Source organism: Diachasmimorpha longicaudata, chromosome 16, assembly GCF_034640455.1.
Source record: "Diachasmimorpha longicaudata isolate KC_UGA_2023 chromosome 16, iyDiaLong2, whole genome shotgun sequence".
Taxonomy (NCBI): domain Eukaryota; kingdom Metazoa; phylum Arthropoda; class Insecta; order Hymenoptera; family Braconidae; genus Diachasmimorpha; species Diachasmimorpha longicaudata.
Window position 1 is genome coordinate 3,906,967 of NC_087240.1, and position 25,021 is coordinate 3,931,987.

The 25,021-nt window shown below is 36.6% G+C and overlaps 2 protein-coding genes across 3 annotated transcripts in view; one reads left to right on the forward strand and one right to left on the reverse strand.

The window, feature by feature from the left end:
- Positions 1-25,021, forward strand: part of LOC135170077 (reticulocalbin-2) — a 97,867-nt gene that overhangs the window by 2,195 nt on the left and 70,651 nt on the right. The gene's annotated exons all lie outside the window — the stretch shown is intronic.
- LOC135170053 (sodium/calcium exchanger Calx) overlaps positions 120-25,021 on the reverse strand; it is a 47,008-nt gene continuing 22,106 nt past the window's right edge. The window contains exons 4-8 of one of the 2 annotated variants that reach the window (XM_064135555.1): positions 19,918-20,100; positions 18,337-18,510; positions 9,657-9,815; positions 7,518-7,689; positions 120-6,787 (exon numbers count right to left, since the gene is read on the reverse strand). In XM_064135555.1, the coding sequence (XP_063991625.1) occupies positions 6,583-6,787; positions 7,518-7,689; positions 9,657-9,815; positions 18,337-18,510; positions 19,918-20,100 (893 nt within the window). In that variant the 3' untranslated portion in view covers positions 120-6,582. Of the gene's footprint in view, positions 6,788-7,517; positions 7,690-9,656; positions 9,816-18,336; positions 18,511-19,917; positions 20,110-25,021 lie in introns of both variants that reach the window. The other variant, XM_064135554.1, reaches the window with a different exon arrangement.

Below are 25,021 nucleotides of genomic sequence, written 5' to 3' on the forward strand. Positions count from 1 at the left end.
AAAATCATTTGTACTTGAAGTAAGTTAATAATTACCTTTTTTCGTTGATTAGTCAACTATTGGGCACAAAATTGAAAATAAATAGGCGTCAGGGTTAAAAATAATCGAAAAATCACACGTAAACAACATTTAGTTCATGTATTTCCTCAGTTTCTTTTGCACTTTCGATTCAATTACAATAAATTGATTCTTACTCCATATAGCCCCCCCTACATCCCGCCCTCCCCCCCGAATATTCCGACCCACAGCGGTCACAGTATCTCAGTGATAATTTAATTTCACGAATCATCAATTTATTTTCCTCACTCGTCCAAAGTTTTAATTAAATTGAGTCATGTATTTGCATTTTAGCTTGACCGTACCCCCCCCCCCCCACTCCCTTTCTACCCCCAATAACATTGAAAATGCAATCAGGCCGAGTGTCCAAGTGCCAATGAAGCGAGTAAACTTCCAAGATTCGGGGGGGTCAATGCTGGATTTAGATTTGATTTCCATCAGCCAGTTACCGAGCGATTTTTTTAAAATTCACATCAACAATGAACACCATTTTTAATTTTGCTATAATTCCCTTACTCTCATTTTTTTTTTGTTGAACACTGGCGTTACACAATTATTTATGTTCAATATGATTCCGTTGAACGTGCAATTAGCGAGCAGTACAGGGATTCCCAATAATATTAAATACAGGCACAAAAAAATTCAACCATTTTTCGTTAACCGATGATAATTTTTGTTTTTTTTTTTCTCATCATTTATTTATTTGGGACACTCTATCAGTGATAGTACTGTTCATTCACATTTTTATCTATCTCCGAAGTGATTTTCCTCTACTTATTATATTTTTCATTCATTTGAGACGCATTTACAAAAGAATTACTAACAAATTAATGATTTCAGTTGTGAAGCGGTGAATCAGAAATTTTTTTCGTTGGATTTTGGAAAATATCTCGGAATCCAATGGAGATGGTGAAAATTTTCATAGAATATTTTTTCTGGGTAATTAAATTCCCTTGAAAAATGGTTTAATGAAAATGTTTCTATCTCTTGCAGATTTCGAGATATTTGGGGGAAACGATTGATCTTCTCTGGTTTACTGCTTCACTCCTGAATTTTTGAGTTCGTTGTATGATTTTTTTTTTCATAGACATGAGGGATTTATTTATCTTTGCATATAAAATCAGATATGAATGGAATAGCCGCTCTACAGAAATGCTTGCGCAGTGAAAATAACGAATTAAAATGAAAGCTCACTTAGACAAAATGATAACGAAAAATTAACTGAATAAATAATGTGAATAAATGCGTCGATTGTTATTTCACGCAAAACCAAAAACCCAGTGTGGGTTTTTCCCTCGTTAATTGCATTATTTACAATCGAGAAATATATAATATACACAGCAACAATTATGAACATCGAGGTTCATTAATATACGGGAAATTTTAATGGTAAAGGAAGAAGGAACATCATGATTCTCATGTTACAATTAATTATTTTCATTACTTTTGCTTATGTTTCTCATTTGCGTACGTATATACTATGCAATAACACAACAATGTATATACACATATGTCTAATGGCAAACATTTTATGCGTCTCCACGCGGTATAAAATTTTTTCCGATTAAAACCGCAAATTAACACATCATATTTAATTTTTTTTTTTTCACCCCATCTCAATTTTTGATTGATCATTTTCGCTTAATCCACTCACAATCGACTTCTGTCTGTCGTTAATTACCATATTGAGACGTTATTTTATCTTACATTCAATTTAATTTAGTTATACATGTAACAGTTTAGTTTGAAATGTTTCTAAGGAACGAACTCACTACTTTTTTGGACGAGTAAAATCCAAATTTCGCAACTCAGCAAAACATGAAGAGTCCGTTACAATAATTTTTGCCTAAAAAAACATTAACCCAAAAATGCTCATTAGAATTTTTATTCTATCATTTTTTCTAAGTGAAAATTATCGAAATTTTTGTTATCTCAGATTCGATTAGATCTCCCTAAATGTCAACAATTGTTTAGTGAATCCAACAGACTCGCCATGTCCCGCGTTCAGAGATATTTACTTAATAGATTTTCTAGGTAAATCATCTAAGAATAATTTTTCTACGATGTAAAGACAGTAAAGAGGATAGATTAAAGTTATATTTTCATTATTGATTGTATAGTAAGTTATATTAGAAGTAGTTGTGTATAGCATTGATTTTTTATCTAGACTCCGTTAGCAAATAGAAATGTCAGAGTTTTATTTTGTTGATGTTTTTTTTTTTTTTTAAATACTATTATGTACAAAGAAAAGGAGAGTTGTGGCCAGCCCCTTGTGATTTCAGGAGCGAAATTGTAAACTGAGATAAGTCTTTTAACTTCTTGGAGTAGAGTCTTTTGTTCTATCATTAATTGAGGTCTACGACAAATGTCATCACAAGAATTTTTCTATCTCTTTTAGATTCGGAGATATTGGTAGAAAAATTCGAGTTATGAGAGATGGGTGAAGTCATCTCGGTTCACCAGTTCGCTACTGATTTTTCCTCCATTTTGTGGTGAATATATTTTCATATTTAGTTGGTGGGAAGCCAAAGGGCTTCGGTTTTGTGCGTGAAGCATCAGAAAATTGATTGGATTGGATTATCAGTGACAAATTATGGTAAAGTAAATGGTGAATGTCTTTGATTCACGCACATTTGAGTTAATCAAATACTAGGAACTAATAGGTTTAATTGGTCCAAATCCAAATCTTCTATAATTGGTCGGTTTCATGGTTGATTTTTTTTGGTTTTCAACTAATTGAGTCCTTGATCATTCAGTCGCGTTAATTTTTATTTATCGGAAATTTGACAACCGGAGAAGTTATGCATTTGAAAAGAATATTTTATTCATTTCCATTCTACATAATTGAGAAAAATTATTTTAACCTTCTTTAACGATTAATGATGCCTCTTTTTATTGATAATAATTTATTTATTCCAACTGGAGTCATCATGTTGGTTGAGGAATTATTTTTATCAGAAAAAAATCACCTGTTTGAGGTAAATAAAAATGTAAAGGAAAAATCAGTTGATTTTATTAATTAAGAATTATTTATTTGGCTTGTAATTAGAGGTTGTCGTTCCTCCGGTTGTAGTAATACACTTTGAAAATAATGCACATCAGCTTGGATTTAATTTTCAAATATGTTTCGAGGCCAGTCAAGTGGAATTGAACGTCTTTCGTGTTTTCTTGGTCCTTGATTATTTTGTGTTAATGATTTAGGTTATTTTAGAGTATAAGAACGTGCCAATAGGTGCACGAGAGAGTTTACCGACGATTCTGATGAGTTTTTATGAAATTGATTGTGAAAATTTGTTGATGAGGGCATACCATAGTGTTTGCTGATGATTTTTTCGATTTTTCGGAGATTTTTATTCGTTGATTGATAGCTGATGTGGGGCTGGCCTATCATGAAAATCGAAAAATTAATGTTTTAACGTAGCAGACTGGAGAATTAGTCAAAAGATCGTGGGAATTGTCTTCGAATTGATCGATGAATGGTTTTCAATGAAACACATGAAAAAATTCAATGGAAAAATGAGAAATTTTAGAAATTTTTGAATCAAAAGTTAAATAGCAAAAAATTTCGATCGATTAGGAAAATTCTATCTATTCGAAAAATTCTAGTAATTTTTTTTTTCATTGCCCCAATCAACTTGCACAATTATCAGAAGAATTAGAAAATAAAAAATATATCACTAACACGATTGTTTTTTTTTTTCTATTGAATTTTTTCATACGCGAACTTATGACTGTTCACTTGATGACGATGACACTACAGTTGAGTTATTCTATGGCCCGTGTGAATGTGAATTGAATTACATATGTATTAAGTTACAGGCAGGTCTTCATCGGGCACCTACAACTTCTAGTCCACCATTTCCCATAAGTTTAATCCACTTTCTAAAAACGATCGGTTGCTTGCTTTGCTAAAAGCACTGCAGTCCTCACATTTTTTTTTTCTACGATTTAGACTATTGTTAGAATATAATACTTTGATCGATTATTTTATTAATACCACTCGTGTCAGAAAACAAAAATTCACCGCTCCCACAGTATTTTCAGTTCTATATTTTCATTTTATTCTCCTTCACACAGAGAAAATTTTTTTAATACGAATTCTAGTACGAGTGCTGGAAAAAGAGTCTACCAGTTGTGAAAATTGTTGATTTATTTTTGCTCTCGATATTTTTGCGCGGAGATAAATATTTATTAAAAATTACGGAACTATTCACGTAATTCACAATAGGAAATTGTTTTTTGGGAGTGTTATGGATAATGTAAAGGAAAAAAATTGTAAAATTTCTAGTAAATTATTGGGCTCATCATCGAATAATGTGAGAAACTTTGACGTAATATTTTCCGAAATTTTTGGCAAAAATTATCTCTGTGCAGTGCCATCAAGAGGTAATAAACGGGTCGTAGAGGAAATTGAGATACAAGACTCCATTGGAAATAGAATGTACGACAAATGCACGAGGATTTAAGAGTAGAATCGTGCTTTACCCGTAAATTTCCGTCTCGACAACAGCCGACATACGGTGAAAATCCCCCCACCTTATCCATAAAATTTCGCTACAAGTGAGATATTGGTATTTCTACTTGTCCTCTATGTTTCATTCCTCAACGTCTACGTTATTTGTTATTTATTGTTGAAGATGATAACAGTAACCGTCGAGCGAAACGGAAATCACTGCGGTTATCTGTTGCAGCACGCTTATGATTTTAGAGTATCACTTTGACGCTTTGCTAGTTGAGTCTCATTTAATACAACTGATACTAAAATAATGAATTTTCGTTCATCAGGAAGAGAAGCTAGTTCTAGGATTATTTTTTTTTTTCACGGTAGTAGATTGAATAGAAAATGAATTTTTCTTGGTACAATTTTTCTTAGTTCATTCGATCGATTTTCTAGAATTTGTGGAGAATCGAGACCTTAATGGCTCGGTAATAGATATTTCACTAGGAAAATATCTGGTACGAGAGACAGATTAAGGGAAAATTTGTTGGAAAAAATTCTGTGGAAATGTCCGACGATTTTGGATGAAAATTCTGGTGAAATTTCTTCAGGGAAAATTATTTAAATAAAAGTCCATCGGTTTGAATTTTTGTTTAGATTTTTTTTTAAACTGCAAGTTGCAGTATTTACCCCCAAAATTTATCGGTAATTCAATAGACTTTTCATCCCCATCGTCAGATTTTTCAATAAAAAATTTTCCGCGTCTTCACTCTCACTCGCAATCAGTTAGTTAATCAATTGATTAATAAATCTAGACTCTCACACATCATCTACTTACTTACATTATTTATAACAGATAATTCTACCTCATCACGCACTTAACATCGCAATCGATTATCCACTTATTATTAAATATTCATCAACAGAATGATAACTCCTTCAATATGTTCAGTCATGCGTGCGACCCTCGATCAAAGGCAGTGAAGAACAACGAAAGCTTATACTTTCGAACGAAGGCCGCGGCATCCCTTTCATAAAAAAATTTTTCATAGCTAAAAAAATGTCTGCAAATAAATTTTGCACACTCTCGTATGTTTGAGATGAGCTCTCAATATCGAATGCACTCATATATTTTCGTCAATTCCAATAATTGAATTGTCTGGGATCAATTTAAATTGATCAAATTGTTCTTTCAATTTCGAAGACTAGAGTTTCTTAACCAAAAATCAATGTCATTTTTAATTTTATAATCTACACTTGAATATCATATAAACGCTATCTTAAATTAAATAAATACACTATATATAGTATATATATGATGTATAACGCAATCTCTCGATTAATCTCAATTTTTGTCAGCAATTGCTTGGGGAGCAATAGCTCATGACTAGATGATTTTTTATCTTTGGTTTGAATTTATTTTATCCTTCATAACTCATCATTTTTGGCTCTGGATTAAGGCAAATCTCCTTGCTCACCTCCACGTGGTTTATCTCCTCATTTGTGTCGACTGAAAATTATTCTCGGGTTGAATAGAACTAAAAGCAACGAGATAATAAATGATTTCGTCGAGTAATCTCATTCGAATCATTTTTCCCCGTTGAACAAGACTGAATATAGTTCAATTAACGAATGAGGGCAATTAACCTAGTGGAAGAGAGTGTAAGATCGTCCGCAATAGTTATTTTTCCTTTCTCGAATGACTCAGGACAACAGAATGGCTGAGAATTGAATGAGGAAGATGAATTTATCAGGGCAATTGCGAAAAAAAAAACCGAATCCAATCAGTTTCGATTCCATTTTTGCTGGATATCTTTTTAATTAAAGGAGATAGACCAATTTTCATCTGAACACTTTTTATAGCTCTTCTTCTGATGCATAAAAAAGGTTCTCATAAAAAAGGTCGTATATCGTTCCATTAAAAGAATATTTATACAAAATGAATCCTGACGTGAGATCATCTTATTTAATCATGGAACTAGGGAATCGTGTCCTCATCAACGTTCTGATTGAAAAAAAAAATAGATGTCTCCTCTCATCTTCGACATAGGCCATTATTTCTTCTGCATAGATAATGAACCATCATCTTAGAAGCCTTTAATTACATCGTAGGCCTCGAGTGTCGACATTACGAGGTAGAAGACCCACAATGAAAAGAGAAATATCGATGTGACGAGTTTTGGTGCAAATGGTCCTCCAAGCTCACCACCAATGCTCTTGGAGCGCCTCAACATTAGTACTGTGATAACTGCGCAGGCCTCTGTGCAGAAGAGGGTCACTGAGAAGGCCAAGCTACGGGGATAACAAGATTTCTTTTTATTCACCTCCGCAACGTTGTGTATTAGTTACTCCGATGTATTACGCAACTTACAAGCTTTACATTTTTTTTTTTATTTTTACGTTGGGTCGTTCAATAGACTGGCTGAAGTCTCGTAAAAGATATTCTGGGAGCTTTTTTTTCTACGGCTTTAATTATAATTAAAACCGAATAGGGGATTGGATTTTGGACTGATCAGAGATTTCAAATGGGAATTTTTATTTCAGTAGCCAAGTGGTAAAATGAAATTAGTCATGTCTGATTGTTGATTGTTGTAGATTTAGGGGAATACCATGGAATCTAGGGGAGATAGCAATATTCTTATCATAACCTTTTTTGTGGGGGAAATTGAGTACTGTAATTAAAGTAATGACAAAAATTTTGCTATCTCGTTTAGATGAGGAGATATTGCGGAAAAACTGGACACAGAGATGGGCCAATTTATCTCGTTCTACCATTTCACTACTGATTTGATACCATATTATCTCAATGATGATTGGTTTTAGGGGAAAATGTCAGGATATCATTATTGTAGGGAATTTCATCAGCTTGGGAAAAGTTCTAGTGATATTTTCTCCTGGAGGGAGTCGTTGGTGAGATAATTAATGAAAAAGTGGAGTTTCACAGAAGTTTTACAAGTCTCCAGGGATTTTACTAGGGCCAAGGTCTCATTACATTCGTTGCAATTAGTTTTTCAAGACTTACCTGCCAGGATCCACCAGGAAGGCTCGTCCATGATAGCTGTGATACATTGCTGCAATACTCCATGCTATACCAATTCCGAGGAAGACGTTTACCGCGTTGCTACCAGTCACGTTTCCAACACTAGCGTCCGCGTACTTGTCCTGGCATGCCGCCACTTTGCTAGCAAACGTGTCTGAAATTTTCATCAGGAAAATGGGTTAGATCGATGCGTCAGTATCGGAAATATTTATAAAACGGTTGGATAATTTTTTTTTTTCCGTTTAAAGACAAAATCGAACTCCACATACGTTAAATCCTATTTCACCTCCAATTTATCGTATGAGTAAAGTTTATTTAATTGATCAATTTAATTAGTAAAAATTATTGACTCAACAGTGAGAGCTTTACTGAACTGTAAAAGATAATTGTCGATCCTTAAGTAGGCAAAATGTTAATGAAGATATTAACACCTGGTAGGCGACTCTCTAATTAATAGTTGAAATCAGCTCAAGAGGCTGATTAAATATCGGGAGGGTAATTTCATCTCTATCATAACTCTCGTAATTCTCAATGAGATGCTGAGAGGACTACGACAAGCGGGTTGTGTTATTAAAGACCTGGGGGACAGAGGCTGGAAGATTTTTTCAAGTCCACCCCGGAAGCTTGTCTACACTTCACCTGCGGGCATTTACCCTATATTTTTTTTTATCTCTTTCTTGTTTGAAGTTCTTTGAGTGCGAGGGAGCGTTGAGAGGGTGGGTAGGGGGTGGTGTGGATCTTGCCTACGCGGTGGATGTCTCACGGGACATCTGTGGAATTTACTTTTGCCTTGTGGAAAATTCAGGACAACTGCTAAATCGACGAGATCTGGCGCCGTTGAGCCAACGCCAGCGACTTATGTAACTCAAAGTATCTGGGGAAAGATCTGAGGGGTGAAAAACTTTTCATGTTTTACTTACTTACATGTTTTACTTCGATTTGATTGTGGATATAGGGCTTTGAAATTTAAGGGTTGAGAGGGAATAGAATAATTTTTTGGGAAGTTTGAATTTTAGTTGAATTTACGGAAAAATTTGATGTTTTTTTTTTAATTTCTTTAAATTTTAGGGAAATTGGGGATAAAAAAATCTTTCAAAGTCTCCATAATATCTGAATAATTTTCCTTTAAGCTTTTTCCCTTCGTGCACTCATTTATTCCATAATTGTCAATCAACTCCATCAAATTAGTTTCTCCATTAACGACAACTCACTTTTCTCTCCCTAATCAATTTTCCTCTTCAGACCAACATTTTCCTCTAAACTTTGTGGTAACAAAACTGTCAGTTGTCTCGTCTACCCAAACCTCGATAATTTTCATCAATATTTTCTGGGTTGAAAGTGGGTGAGTTAAAGTTCGATAGACAGATTGAATGTCCAAACACATACACCCGAAAATTCCTATTCTGTAATATCAATATAACAAATCCGATAGGTCCATTTGACCGCAAAAAATATGGTTCATCTATTGGGGAATAGCATTGAGTTGTGGGTTTAAAATAAAAATGAGGAGATGAAGTTGGGGGAGGTAGGAAATGGGGGATTTAATTATCGGGAGTAATGGGCTCTCGTGGTGACACACACTGGGGTCTTTCCGGTGAAATTGACATACCACACGAGAGCCCTGTCAAAAGGCGAGGGTATTAAGGTGCCTCGTTAGTGCATTCTGATGATAATCCGTGTAATTGGACTGCCGGTATTATTCCACGATTCATCGGGTGCTCAATTACTGATTCATTTGAACGTAAAAATTATTGGAAATATTGATGAATCAATAAATTTATTGAAATTATTTCCTGTTCCTTCGATTTACTCAATAATAACTCGTGAATAAAATTTGAATAATAGTGTTGATTGAGGAGAAAATGGGGAGAATCGATAATTCGATAATTAATTTCTATTATTTCATGGTGACAGAGGGGTGGGAATTTTTGTCAATAGCTACAGAAGCAGTTGGTATATAATGAGAGAAAAGTCAGAATTTTTTTGTGACTTCATTTCCTATTTGTCTGGCCCAACAACAACATTTTCGATCTTAATGCGTATTTTCTCTGGTCATAAATAATTATGGAATCATTCAATTTTGATTTACAATTTCAATGATGATGTAATTTTGTTACTCACCGGGAATACTAGTACCCAATGCCACAAATACAACAGCAGTAACCGAATCCTTGATACCCAGTGTGCATCCAAAATACGAGGCAACATCACCAATAACAGCAGTCACAACTCCAATTCCCAGTATGCTGACGACGAAGCAAAGATATCCACCAGCGATATCTGGAACAATCAGAGCACCCAATACAGTCATCAACAGGTTTCAAACAAATTAAACTCAAGTACCGGTTAAAGGATAATGGGAGAACTGTCGTTATCCTACTTCTGATTGTATTTCACGACAGGACTTTGCCAACTGCATGAAGTTTAATTGACCAAATTTTAATTTTAAGTTTTATCGCTTTTAATTCTTAATTCGTTAGCACCGTGTAATTACGATGTCACTGGGATTTAATTGTTCATTGGGTGGGAACAGCAAAGTGATAAAATGAATTGATAATTGTTGAGATAACGATTAATTCGATTATTATTGAGATTTTTATTATTTACAATCAGATGATGAATTAATTCTAGGGGTTGAGTTTTTTTAAACGTTGTCTATTAATGGTTATCTCGTGACAATATTTTTATTGAAAAAATTGTACACTCGACTGAGTGGAAAATCAATCAGACTTGATTATTTTGCAATATGACAAACCTGCTACATTCAATTTTCACAGTCGTTTCACTGCCGATATTTTTCTACCTCTCGTGCTTTCATAGTTGCACCGAGAATACGGTATCACATGGAGGTTGCGTCCATTGCGAGGGAGAATAAAATATCGAGTGGAATATTTCCGACCAGCAAATTCACACCGGATTCAACCTGACTGGGAATTCCCAGTGGACATGGTGGTTGAAAAAATTGTATTTTTTTTTTTTTACTGGTGAACTCGTTTAATCCGAGCTGTTTCAAATATTCTACCTGTGGAGGGTTCATTCGTTAGGGTCCAAACCCCTCTATCAATGGAATGCATTCAGAATTCCAGTGGAAAATTCACACAATAGAATTCGCAAAATCCATATGCCAGAGATTCATATCTCCGTTCATCTCCAAACAATTCTTCTGTCAAGATGCGATTGAAATTAGCAGAATTTAGTTGATTTCCTTGGAAAATGATTATATTTTTCGTTCTCTGGATATTAATTAAGGATGACGATCAAAGATTTGTTAAATAAGTTGATTAGTCCACTTCAGTTTTTAGTCTGAACCTTCAGTGGAGGTATTGGCTATAAAATTATGTTTTTAAATTCGTAGAGTAGTCTGTTATTCGGTTCATTCATAATTTCACTGAAAAATTTCGACAATAGGATTCACAGACTCAATAGACGTGAATTTCATCATCTCAGTATTCACCTCGAAACAATTCCCCCATCAAGATACGGTTTAAATTAACAACAGAACTCAGCTCGTTTCCTTCAAAAGTGATTAAACTCACCGCTTCCCAAATAATCAGAGCTGTATCATTAATTCAACTTCTAAAAGTTTCCCCAAACAAGTTGATAATCCCCACTCCAACTCTAGATGGTAAACTACCAACAATTCACGAGTTGAAAGTCAGTTGCATTTGGTGGAAACATTTTGAGGAAAAAAAAAAGAACCCCTAGACTTCACCAGTTGAAATTCATCAGTTACTCGAGACGAGAATACTGAGTTTACCACTGCATAATGATCGCATAATGAGTCTCGTAGATTTTAAAATCGAACTTCAACTGTATCTGGATTTCCAGAGGAATTCCTCAGAGAAATGCAGATTGGATACATGCAAATGGTGGTTAAGTTCACCAAGGGCGGCCATTAAATCTGAAATTTATGACGTTGTCTCATTGTTCCGGTGATCGTTGTGGACTCGTTAAACCAGTGGTAGGATACAGACGAGAGTTGACAGTGAAAGGAGAGGAAAGAGGGTGTGGAAACAGCTCGACATCAGCAGAATTTTTTTTTTCTGATCCTCTGGAGGTTTAGCAGCCATTGAGCAACGGGGCCACAGATGCAGTTTCGAGGTCTACTATTGGATATTGCCTCGTTCTGGGTGATCTTAACTTGATTTATTGCCCACAGACAGTTGCACTGTCCCATCGAGTTCAGTGGCTGAAGGAAATTACGATTGTTGGGCTTGAACATCTCTGGAACTATTGAAGCAGAAGGGATATATTTATAGGGCTTCACAGAGGGAAATGTTTCGAGCTTGTCCCTGAGGCTCATCAGACGCTAGTTTATCCTCATGTAATTACATTCTCGCTGTCAGTCGATATATTTCAACTGTACGTTATTGATGTTCACAAAAAAAAATTGACTTCCTCGAAATTCCTAACTTTCTTTGATGATGAACTTGAGAATTCATTGACTCTCTTATATTTCTTCTCCTTCGTTTCTTGAAAAATTTCCAAATAATAATTCCTCATTGCGGATTAATTAATTAATACCGACGTTAATTAATTTTCACTGATATACTTCTTTGTACATGAGGAATATCACAAATGGAATATTACAAACTTGGAAATTATCCAATCAAAATTCTCTGGGGTTTTCATCGTTAAATGTTATCGTTCTTATGATTTCACTGGTTTAAAACTTTTTCCCATTGTTGGTGAGTATAATTCCTGGTGCATTTATCCTTCAGGAATGTCAGTCATGGCTGATGGAATATGGCGATGGTACGGAAGATAATAGTCAGATGTTCAACGATGCGAGAACGTCCGAGCGATTAGGTATGTTCAACAATCCCTCACTTCCCCCCCCTGGCCATTTGAGCAAGCCTCCACGTACTCGAAGAGTCCTGGGCTTTTGTCCATGGGTATCAAGCCCTTGTATATGTATGCTCACTGGAGAAACGTGACCCAGTTACACCGGGCACAAGGAGTTATGGCTCCATACACGTGACACACATCCTGATGCATGGGTCGAGACCATCTACAACTTGGTCCAGTATTTTTTTCCCCCTTCACCCTTCTCAGTTGCCTACCTCGTTTCGAGCATCCCTCTACTTTATTACTGTCCCTGGATTTTTACTCCCCTCGATACTTTTTATACTGAGTCGGTGAGTGGTGTTCGAGGGAGGTTTCTTTTATCATCAAAATGGATCAAAAAATATCCATGTTTTTTTATGAGGAAAAGCGTGACGAAATTGGTCGTAAAGTTGAAGCTAGCACCTCAGTAGAGGTGGGGGTTTGTTCAACAATTTTATAATTTTCATCAGTTTTATTCTTAAGAAATATCGTGGGGGAGATGGACGATGATGGAGACAGGAAAAATTGCTGATGTTTTTCCATTTATGATTTTTATGAATATGAATGTTTTATCAAATCCCCCAAAACTGAAATTTATCACGAACTCATTTATCACATCTACTCATTCCCTCTTCTCCTATCTCTTGTAATTGGTGTAACACTCGTTATCACCCTCATCTTCCTCTTCCTAATTCCCACCCTGCATTAGTGAAATAACAGCTTTCTTGGATAATCCTCATGGTTGATGCACATTCAAGGCACCAGAGATGGTGCGTAATGAGGAAGCACTGGAGCTTTTGCTGGTGCTGAATGTGGATCCACTGGTGCATCAATGCTCTCTCATTACCTCGATGAGGCTTTATTCAATTATATTCGATATTATCAACACAGCATTGATGAGGATGCTGATGGAATGATTTATTATCTCACTCGAGAGTTATCTGTCGTATATCTTGTGTCATCTCAAGCGTGACTAGGCTCGATATCCCCAAGCTCTTGGTGAAAATACCACTGGCTGACAGAGGAGTTTTCTTATCGGTATCAACGCTTCTTATCTTGTCGGAGAGGCTTCATGCTGGTGTATGAGCTTTTCAGGAATGAAAAAAAAAAATGTATAAAAAAAATTCCAGTGATTATTTTTCCCACCCAAATTTCAGCCAATAGAATTGCACCATTTGTTGATATTTTGTATAGCCTACCTCGAATATCAGCGATAATTTTTTGAATATTTTGGTAAACAAACGACACCTAACCAAATAAATCTCTTTTCATGTCATGGCACAATTCTCTTGGCCGAAATTTGGATAGGAAAAATAATCCCCTGAATACCACTCGAGCTTCAAAATTATAGAATATTTCCCTCTAGGTTCCCTGCATACAAATGAAGTCGTCAAGTTTTTCAGGAAAAATCACTCGTGCTTCGCACTCGTGATTTTTTAGCCTGAAAAACTTGACTCCTTCATTTGTTTGCAACGAATCTATCGGGAAATATTCGATAATTTTGAACCACTTGTGGTATTATATGTGATAAAACATGACAGATTTCCCTCTTGTATCAGAAAATAGGGGAAAATCCGGGATTTAGTGAGGGTTCGATTTCACAAGGCAAAAAATTTATGATAAAATATGAAGTATTTTGATGGAATATTTTTGCAAACTGTCTTTACATTGAATTGTGAACAATACTTGAAATTCCTAAAATACTAACGAAGACAAAATTTCCACTTGAACGTAAAAATAGAAAAAAAAAATCATAAATTTGTCTCCGTGACGTTTGTATAATTCAGTGGACCTCGAGTGCTGCATTGAATATTCACTGGGAATAATCGTGCTTTGAAAAATTCATAGTCTAGTAATAATTAAACGAAAATAAAGGTAAAATGAAAAAAGCGAAGGGCCTGAATAAATCACTCCGGCAATTTCAATGGTTTTTTATTAAATTCACTGGGTGAACGTATTTCAGTGTGAAATCAGGGGATTTGAGGGTTGGGGGAGGGCCTGAGGGGAGGTATAGTAATGCGAGAATAATTAGAAACGAGATAACAGTGGTATCGATCGCTGGAGACAGGGAAAGGAGCATTTTCTTTATCCTACGTCTGTCAAAAACCCGCAGGCGATTTATTGGGGACTGTAATCCGAGGTAGCACGTTAAGTGTCGCTGGGGACCTGGGTGAGACTGTGGAGTTTACGATAGACTTGTCCGGAGGTCTTTTTTTCTCTTATCTTTGCCATATTTTCTTTTTTGTTTTTTTTTTTGTCATTAAACTGGAACAAAAAAGTCGTGAAAAAAATTCGGGTTTTTAAATGAATTAATTTAATTTCAGTTGAGTCGATCAGCGGTGATTAGCTTATTAATTTCCAATAAAAAAAATTGTTAAGACAAGTGAGGGAAGGGTGAAATAGAGAAAAAATTCTATCAAAGTCAGAAGAATTTGAAAAAAAAAAAAAAATTCCCAAACTGATAGAATTAACTTTGAGATTTTATTTTTCGGTCTTGAAGAGGTGTCTAAAAGCACAAATGGGAGATATAACCAGGGGAATGTCACCCAGGGGTGAGTCGTCAACGCCCTATCTCCCCTCGAAATGGCCAAATATGTGCACCAGACACATTCAGATGTACATCCATTTTCTTTTCATTTTATTTACACCACCAGCCTAGGCTCAGTGGTACAGAAACTAGAGTATGTGAGGGGGATTGAGAAGGGGTGGAAGGGGAGGGAGGTCACGTGCGGTGTGTATGAGTGCCAGAATTCTAGAATGTTACATTTTCTCCTTGGGTTTTACGGTCCAAGGGATTTAGTGTTACTCTCAGAGACGAGAATAACGCATTTCAACTTGACGAGGCATCAAAAACACTCGTCGCTATGACTCTGGACAAAATTCACGGTTATGACGGGCATTAACGAGTTTTGGGGGTAGTTCAAAATTTTTTTATTGAATTCTTATTACTTTCAACGATTTTTCCACCCTTCAGTTGACGGAAGATAAAACGTTGATTCAGCGGACAATTTTTTACGTTTCATTGGTGGATATAGAATATTTTAGGTGATTGTTTAGGTCAGTTGAGTTGAAAAGACGATTGAGGGTGGGATAAAATCGATTTATGGCGCAACTTCGAGGCTTAGACTGAATGCGATAATTTGCAACTTTGAAATTTCGATATTTTATAAAATTTCCTTTAGTTAATTTACGGAGATTTTTTTATATTTTTTCATCGGACCTTTTTAGAGGTTTTTTGTTTGACACTCCTCTTATTTCATTTATCAAAAGACACACACACACACACAAAAGACACACATTAAAGCCACATGCACAGCTGAAGAATGAGGAAGAGTCTTCGTTGCAACCAGGAACATAGTGTATGCCAAGGGGAAGTGCAAGTACATGGGAAGTAAGGGCTGAGGAGGTGGGGTAAACAGGGGAAGATGGAGGAGTCTGAGTCGTTGGGGGATCGATTGAGAATTGATGTTACATGGCCAAGAGGTATGGTGGAGGCTTCTTGAGATTTATGGAGACACTTCTTGCTACCATCGGGGGCCATTTTTACACACCCATGGTGAATTTAATATTCCGGGGATAATGGCAGTCACTTGATCGGCTTGAGGACCGCGACAGGGTAACGGGGGAGGAATTTTTTTTCAACGAACTGGGATCAAACATGCATCGGCCGGTGACAGGTGGTGAAAATTCGTTACGACCTCTGGGTTTATGGATATTTAGTGATGATCGAATAGCGGTGATGGTGGTTTAAGTGGCGATATAAAATGTAACGGTCTTTCTAAAAAAATTTTTTTTCCTCATCTGACGGATAAAATTCATATTTTCCGCTTGACGTGCGGAGAAAATTATTTATAAAAAAATTGTGGGTAATATATCACGTTAATTCATCTACCATTAAATATAAATAAATAAATCGGTATTATGTGGGTCATTTGGGTCAAGGAAAAAATTATAATTTGATTTTTTTTAATGTTATGTTGCGGTCGTTAATGAAATAATATTTTTCAGTCGAAAAATATCTCATTTTGTGGGTTAAATTTATTCTCTCACGGCTCGGTATGTTTCAATGAAACCTCAGCATGCGATAAAATAACTTCTCTGTCACCTCCTAATCTCTGATTCCCAGCAGACACTGGACCGACTCCCATGAACATCAGGAGCGAACACAGTTACTTCCGGTGAAAAAGTGCTGAATGAAGTTTCAGTTCTCACCGGTTTCACCTCCTTAATTTTCTCCATTTTTTTTTTCTTACTTTCTGGGTGGACTTTGGTGACTTGTGAATTAGAGGAGAGTGAATGTGGCTCCTGATGCGACAGTGTGAGCCTAACTCAAATGGGTCGTAACGAAACTGATCCAGGAGATAAGGGAGGCGAGACTAAGTGCGTTTCAATTTTCAATGAACGTTGGAAGTCTCACTGAATTTCCTCTCAGTGGGTTAAATTGTGCATTTTCAGGGGTGAAAATTTATTTAATCTGGTATTTCCATATTTATTTCGTTTAAAATACGGTACTTCAGGGAAATTATAATGTGATTAAAATTTCCATCAGTTGTTGTATTCAAATTTTTAACATTGGAGATGGAAATTTTTGAGGGTGTAGCTCCGTGGTTCTCATACCGTTGAACAGCCCAGTACTGGGGTGGGAGAATGAGTGCCATTCAGCAGACAATGGATCCCACAAATCCTGTGGTAGGGGTGAGAGAGGGTAGAGAGACTGCTAGTTCCTGCATCCAGTATTCCAAACCCTATGACATAGTATTTGTTCGCTTTCTGCGTTGGATCTGCTCGTTCGAGCCATTAGCAAACCCCCTCTCTCCCTCACCCCCTGATCCCTATTCCACCCCTGCGCTATTGTAAATGACTTTGTTCGAGAAGCTTGTTTGAATAATATATCCACCAGAAATTCATTAATTGTTAATTTACGTTTCATTTGATGTGAATTTATGGAGGCGAAGGATTGAGCTTAATTCCACAAAAAATGGCGTTATTCGGATGCCATTTTTCACCGCTATTTTTGAAGATGCGGAATAATTTTTAATGAGGAAACTTTTCATGGAATTAACATCTCAAATATAAAATTTTCATTTTTTCCAATTTTCACCTGAACATTAGATTTCTCGAATTCTCTCATTGTCACCTACTTTGTACGAAACTTGTAACGTGTCACGTGACATTTGCCAGTACGTTTACCATTCGACAAATTGTCGGCACGTGAGTCAGTTGAAAATGGCCGGTGGATAAAAGGCACAATGGGAAAAGGGGTGAGGGTGGGGGGGGGGGGGTGAGAATGGATTTCTTGAGATTGCACGGGATATCCGGTATCGTGCCGATCGCTGTCTCGAGCACTTGGGTGTGACGCACACGTGAATTGTTTTACTCAGTGACATCAGGATGTGCTGGCATTTACTGACAGTATATCCGAGTTATACAGACACTGATGAACTTGTTTATCATGAATGAAGTACACTGGCTTGAGTTGTGCACTTGTGGGCCTCTTCAAGTTGCCCCATCACGAGTTTATCGAGTGCCAAACACTTTCGAGATATTGGTAGCTCGTGGGTTCCGTGAAATTTCAAGGGGGTGAGGGGGATGTTGGCACTCCGTCGAGAGTAAGGTTTGATAACAGATGTGATTGAACTTCCTGGGGGCGGGTGAATGGGTGAAGTGAAGGAAATGTCAGGTTGTGGAGGTGAATTGGAAATTCTTCTTATCAATAATTTTTTTTTAAATATTAAAATATGTTGAAAATGTTTTTTTAATTTTTCACTGGTTGATGGACTGACCTGTCGTGTCGTCCATCCGGTCACTGGGTGGAAATTGCGATGGGTTAGTGGCAGGGAAGCTTTAGAAAATTTCGGGGAGAAATGCCCGTGGGATAAAGAATTTTTATGCTGGACGATGCATTATACATGAAAGTCCCTCATGTTTTTTTTTTGAAGATAAACAGGGAATGGGTATGAAAATATGTACTGACCTGTCGGTGGAACAAAAGCGAACAGAACCTTCCAGAATATGGTGAGTGAGTGCATGAGGTAATCAGCGAATGATGGAGATGAAACTCTAGCCTCACCCGACTCATCCTCCTCACCATCGTCACCACCACTGACCGTCACAGCCTCCGTAAATTGTTCTTTCCAGGAACTCGTACCTGAAATTTAATTAACAGTTAATTTACAAATTGAGGGGATTTATTTTTAATAGAATTGCGGAGTAACTGAAATATATAACAACATTATGAATTATATGATGCTTTAAAAAATGTTTTACTAATTTTTTTGAGGTGGGATTTTTTCACTCGTGTCTTATCTCATCCCTAGAAATATCTGAAGTTCATATAAATAACCGTTCATTTATCCTTCAGTACCTCCATCCCATATCCCAGAAATACATTCCATCAGAAATGCCTCACCGAATTCCGTATTTCACCTCCACCCAGAGATCGATCGGTATAACCTCATCAGAGGAATCTCATTCGATAAACGGAATGTCAAAAAAATTTTACAAAACAAATTCACCCGTCTCTGGACTGATACGAGAATGATTTGTCCTCGGATAATCGTAAACCTCATTTCCCTGACAAAAAAAAAATGTTTACAAAACCGGGGTTTCATCCCCTGAACACGATTTTTCAGAACTAAAACAGGGTCGAACAATAAAGGCGTGAAAAGCAGCGCCGTTGGTCAATCGATTCGCTGCACACGGGAGTTATCGTCTCTGGTGAGCGTTTACGACTCACCAGACTGTCACGATGAGTTTCCAGTGTGATATAGCCACATGCACCCTGAAACTCTTCATTCTTTGACATTCTCTTCAACGAGATGGGAGTGTTTACTGCTCTGCGGTACCATTATGTGGTACGAGACGGTGAAACGTCTGACTAGGCTGTGAAACTTGTTTTATGATTTTTTTTTTGTAGACCTAAATATTTAAAGAGGAGGTTCATGTATCAACGTAAGTTTCAGGGTTTGTTGGGGTAGACAGAAAAAAAATTACGTCAAATAATCTTTAAAGATCACGTGCTGGAGGTAATTTTCACCTGAAATTACGGAACAGTTACGCCCTTTTTCAATGAATTTTCAGGAAAAACTATGAAACGTTCAGTAAAAAAAATGTGTAATGTTCGATAATTTTTACTGACTGTTGTTTTCACCAGTAAATTATGTACTAGTTACTTAATATTTAAATAATTTTTCTTTCTGTAAATTCTAAAAAGAATATATTGAAAAAAAGATATGAGAATCACATGAAATTTAATCGATTGAGAGTAAAATCGATCGATATGAAAAAAGACATCATGAGCAACGTCAAGTTCATCGACAAAAGATACTAAAGTGCCAATAACAGCTGGGGAAATACAAAAAGGGAGGGAAAGTAGAGGAGGTACGATTAATGGCAGACGAGATACGACCAAAGTCCCCTCGGGCATAAAAACTTAGGCCTATCACGTGGTGCAATGCGAAATGGAGACTTCAAGTCACGAAATACTTCTTTCGTTATTTTTTTTTTGTCAGTTTGATCTGTCAATAGAAATATAAATATCGTGACAAGGGCTCACCGAGGAGAATCGAAGCGTTGGCGCGCTGTACGAGCTTGTCGACAGTGTTCTTGAACTCCTTTGATTCTTTGATCCTGATTTGAGCAGTTGATACGTCACCCAATCTTGGCCTACCCAACAGCGCCATTTTTTCCTCGTCCGTACGGTCCTCCGGGGCCTTCAGTTCTGCTGATGCAGCTAGTCCTGCCTCGGCTGGTGAACAAAAATTAAAATGACAATTAATAATCGCGATAAAATAAATCAATAAACACCAACTCAATCCACATTTTCCTGCATTACTGGAGGAACATCGCGTTCATGATGAAATATCTTCAAACCCATGGGATCCATCGAAAATTGTCAAAAGACATTTTCTGTAGAGAATTAAATTCTCCACAATTATGGTCTTATGACATTTTCGTCTAACTCCAACGGTTTTCGAGCTATTCGTGAAAAAGTAATGGGATCAAAATTTAGAATTTGTAGTTTTTCTAAAACTACTTTGTTCCTCCATTTGCAGTTTTTATATTTCGATTCTGTATCACCCAGTACACGATCGAATACCATTTTATGACTCCTTGAGGACTCATTCCAGGCACACAAACTTTCGTGTTGCAAAGCTATCCACAATTGTAGTTAATGTGTCGAGTCTTTTTCTCTTTCTTCACGACTCTTCCCCCCCTTTCTCTCCTCCACCGCTCACCCCTCCTCTCCCCCCCGCCCCCTTTGCACTTTGCATCGATTGTTATATGAATTATGCGAAGAACCGAGGCCACCATGATGGTCCGACTGTGTACCGGGCTTTACATTACTTTTATTTTCTCTCTACATCCATATTTTCACTCCCTCTCCTCGTTTATGTACAGATTCAATGTATATCTATATCTAATAGTGTGTCTGCATTTATATTTCGCTTAGTGCACTCTCGTAAATTCTATTCTGTAACCCTATACTGGGTCACCTAGACACCCGGTACTATCGCAATTTAATTTCTACGGTTCTAAAGTCACTTAACGTTATTTACAAATTTAACCAGGTGCTTTTACCTTTTTTTTTTATTCTCTTTATTTTCAAAGTGAAATGGAGTGAGCAGAGTAATTGAATGATTTTGTTTATGGATGTGCCTTTGGTCGGCTTGTTTTATTTATGCATAAGCAAATAATAATCTAGTGGTGGCAAAATACTTTGGGGATGAAGTATTCAGATGTGGATTTTAATTGAAATAATTTCAAAGGGACTGCGATTATTGCATAAATAGTCAACTATTTTACTCAAAGATGTGTAAATATTTTTTTTTGCGGAGAAATTGTTGAAAACATTTTTTATATGTATTTTTTCTTTGGAGGAAAAATATTGCTCTGGTTTATTTTGATCCCATATCTATCATCCCAGAATTACCATTCCCTCATTGTCAAACGTTTCAGGGCCAAGAGTTCACGAGCAATCGATTCACCTCGCTCCCTCGCTAATAAAAACGAAAGATCTGAAAATATTAGCATCGCAACTTGAGCATCAGGTGCCCTGAGTAATGATTAAACTAGAAATTTTTGCAAAAAATTTGCGTTTGAGTGGTGGAAAGAATTTCAATTCTTTGATTATTAAAAAATTCTATTGTGAAATATTTTTTAGAGATTTCTGATAAAATTTTTGGGGATTTTCCAAAAATTGCTTTCGGTATCTCGAATAATGCGAAAAGCCCTACTGACAAGCCACTACCTTCAAAAAGACAGCAGACTACCCCTGGAGATAACTCTCCACTCACCCCCCCCCCTTCCACCCCCTCTGTAAAAACTTCTGGGACCGATGTTTACGCACGAGGATATCCCCACGCGATCTAAACAATACAAATCCAGACGTCAAACAACAATTTCGTCAAGTTTATTTATCCTTTAAAAAAAAAAAACACGTGGGCTGACTTGAAACTAAACTCCGGCTGATTGCGCCTGATTCTGGTGTATCGAGGACACGAGAATCGATACCTGACATTTAAAAGCTCACGTTGCACCCCACGACACTGACTATCCGGCTTTTTTTTTTTTTTTTATCGTTTGGGGCGCAATATTTTATACTGGGGTTTCTGTTGCACTCTGGCGATGACTGAAGGCTATATTTCATGGGTTACATTCATCTTGTTAGGGGGAGGTAGGAGGTAGGATCATCAATCATTCAAGAAAGGCAGCTCAGGTATTCATGGAACAGTGGGATGGGGAAGGGAGGAATTTCAGTTTCCGGTGGGGGAGGTTGGAAGGGATGACTAATTAAGAAAATTTGGGGGAAAAGTTTTTGTTTCATTTGGGGGTGAAATGATAGTTTTTGTTCGAAAAGTCATGACGTGGTTGACCAAATCATTTGGCTCTTGAATTTATGAGTTTTTGAGGAGTGACAAATTTGGAATTGAATTAAAAAATATCTGAGGCTTATGGTAAATTTTTTAAAATCTTGTCTGGCCCTAAAGGTCGTTTGGGCCTTCAATCTCATGGATTTTATTTTATTTTTAATTTCACGAGGTCTTTGTCATTTTCAAAATAAAACCTGACTCATACAAATCGTATCACTCGATCACTATGATATCCATTTCCTTCTGATACAATTAATTTTCATTAATTAATTTTGGTGAAGGGAGAATCGTGAAAAATTGTGTAGCTCAACTTGGGGATGGGCTTGAACAATTAATCACTTGATTCACTCGTTAACAATGATACTGGTATCGAGTTTGTGTAATCCTTGAACGACAATCGACCTTGTATCATGTGATTGTCCCACCCCCCTGAGTACAATAATCGACCTATTAATCTACCTAAGGACACCAGGTGGTAGGTTGACTAATGCCAACAGCAATCGATTCCTTCCATTCAAGGAAATCGACAATGGGGTTCAATGAGTTGGATTTAATTCTCTTTTTATTACGGTGGCTTTATGATTTCGGTGATTGAAGGCTTTCTAATGAATGATTCATCAGTTTCCGAACAATGAGAGAAAAAATCCGAGGATTTCTGTTGAATATCTTTTTTGTGATAAAAAGCTTTTGTTTATGTGGCTTTTTCGAGAAAATGACGAGGTCGATTAACTCGCAGTTAATTCATCAATTAAAATTATTAATTTTAAATGGATCAATAATTCTCGGAGGAACGTCTCCTTCAAGAACATCCACCCACCCCCTTCGACCCCTCTTTTTCGAAGAATTTCTGAGACCCTGAGAATATTCTCAGAATAATGGAGCCATTATTTTCGACTCATCTCCTCTCATGTTGCTTCCACCCTCTCCCTCCCCCTAAAAAAAATCCTCTTGCAACCCTAGACCCATTCACAACCACTGCGCGTCCACCCCGAGAGTGCACTTCCGTTGACTCTGGCAATCTCCTCCCCCCTACCCCTCTTCTGATTGGAGATAAAGTGTATAATGAGAGACAGGGACAAATGTCCTCATATCTTCCATTCCTAATTCACCTAGACAATTCATCCCTAGGATGTTAAATAAATTCTGATATCACTGACGTCCTCGAAAATACGTCACCTCCGTTGGAATTTCACAGTTTGAATATTTCAGAGACTCCCTGAACCCCGGTTTCGCCGCTGGTAGAGGGTGAACATTTTTTTTTCCCCCTAAGCTCAGAAGTTTCACATATTTCCTTTTTCCCGGGGTAATAAGAGGATTTCACGAGAGTTTGAATCCACATCCGTTTATTTCTCAAACTCATCCTGCATTCTAGCACCATGACTCGGAGAAAAGTAAGTTCGAATAATGTTTACTGATCGATTTACATGAATTCACGAGTACAAAGGGGAGAGGGATGCGCAGAGGCTGTCGTAATGGATGCAAATGGAATGACAATGTGAGATTATTTGGGGGATTTTGGGAGGAATGGTTTTTCATTATGGGGAGAGAAAAATTTGTGAAAAATTACGTGACAGTTACGTAATCTGTTAGTTGAAAGAATTTTACAATTTGGTAAAAATTTGTTGAACAGTTACGTATTTTTTCATGGAATGTTCAGGAAAAAGTTCAGAAAATGAATGGAATTTTCAGTGAATAAATGTGTAATTTTTACTGAATACTGGTTTCACTGACACATTACCGAACACACAATTAATTTTTAATGAGTTTTCCTCTCGTGAAAAATAGAAAAATTTTTTTAATGAATTTTCCTCTCGTGAAAATCAGAAAAAAATTTTTAATGAATTTTTTCTGTAATTTCCGGGTGACATTTCGGTGTGGAAAATTATACGGAATTTTTTTTACTGTTTTTTGGACTTCACTTCGTCGACATAATTCAAAAATTCTGATATGTCAACCATCACAAAGTTTCAATTTAGAAATAAAAAACACCTGCAGACTCCACACTGATATGAAATAAAATATTATTGGAATTTGAAACAAGAGCAATATCGAGGGTTGAATTGATTTCCCAACGAAGGTCCGCTTTCTCTCGTGGAATTGTTTATGGTCCTGGGGTGAAGCCCTGAAGCCAGGGGCAGTGGGAGAAATAAATACATGAAATATACATTTGGCTCTTCTTGATTTACTCGGTGTATCTATTGGGGTTGAGTTCAAATTCATGGCTGGGGTGAATTAGTTTTGTTTTGAATTGTGAGGGTGTGTTGACGCTACCCACCAACTATTGCCATTCGATATTTGCATTTTTGATGACATAAAAATTTACGCGAATGAATAAACAGTGAAGTGCAACTATACGATATGGTCGAGGGTGATTGGAGGGCTATTTGAAGGATTTTAAGGGTGATCAGTTGAATCGTTTTATCCTCAGTTGTATTTGGAAATAAATTCGTTTTACACGTGCATTAACAACGTGGGAATTTTGGCATTTATGTTCATTAATCTGAAAAAAATGTTTAAAAACATTTTTTGTCGTCTATCGGCGTCTCAATAGTTTATTAGTACCATTAATATTCATTTACTTAAAAAACCCCAGTCGCCAGATTTCTTTTCCCCCTATTTTCCAATTATACAATAATATTTTCAAACGACTCGTCATTAACTCATCTAAATAATTAAAAAAATAATAAACATAGAATCTTATAAAATTCCTCAGTGATCCATCCATTTCCTCGTATATTCAATTCTCAGAGGAATTCTCGTCATTTTTCATTCCCCCGTTCATCACCA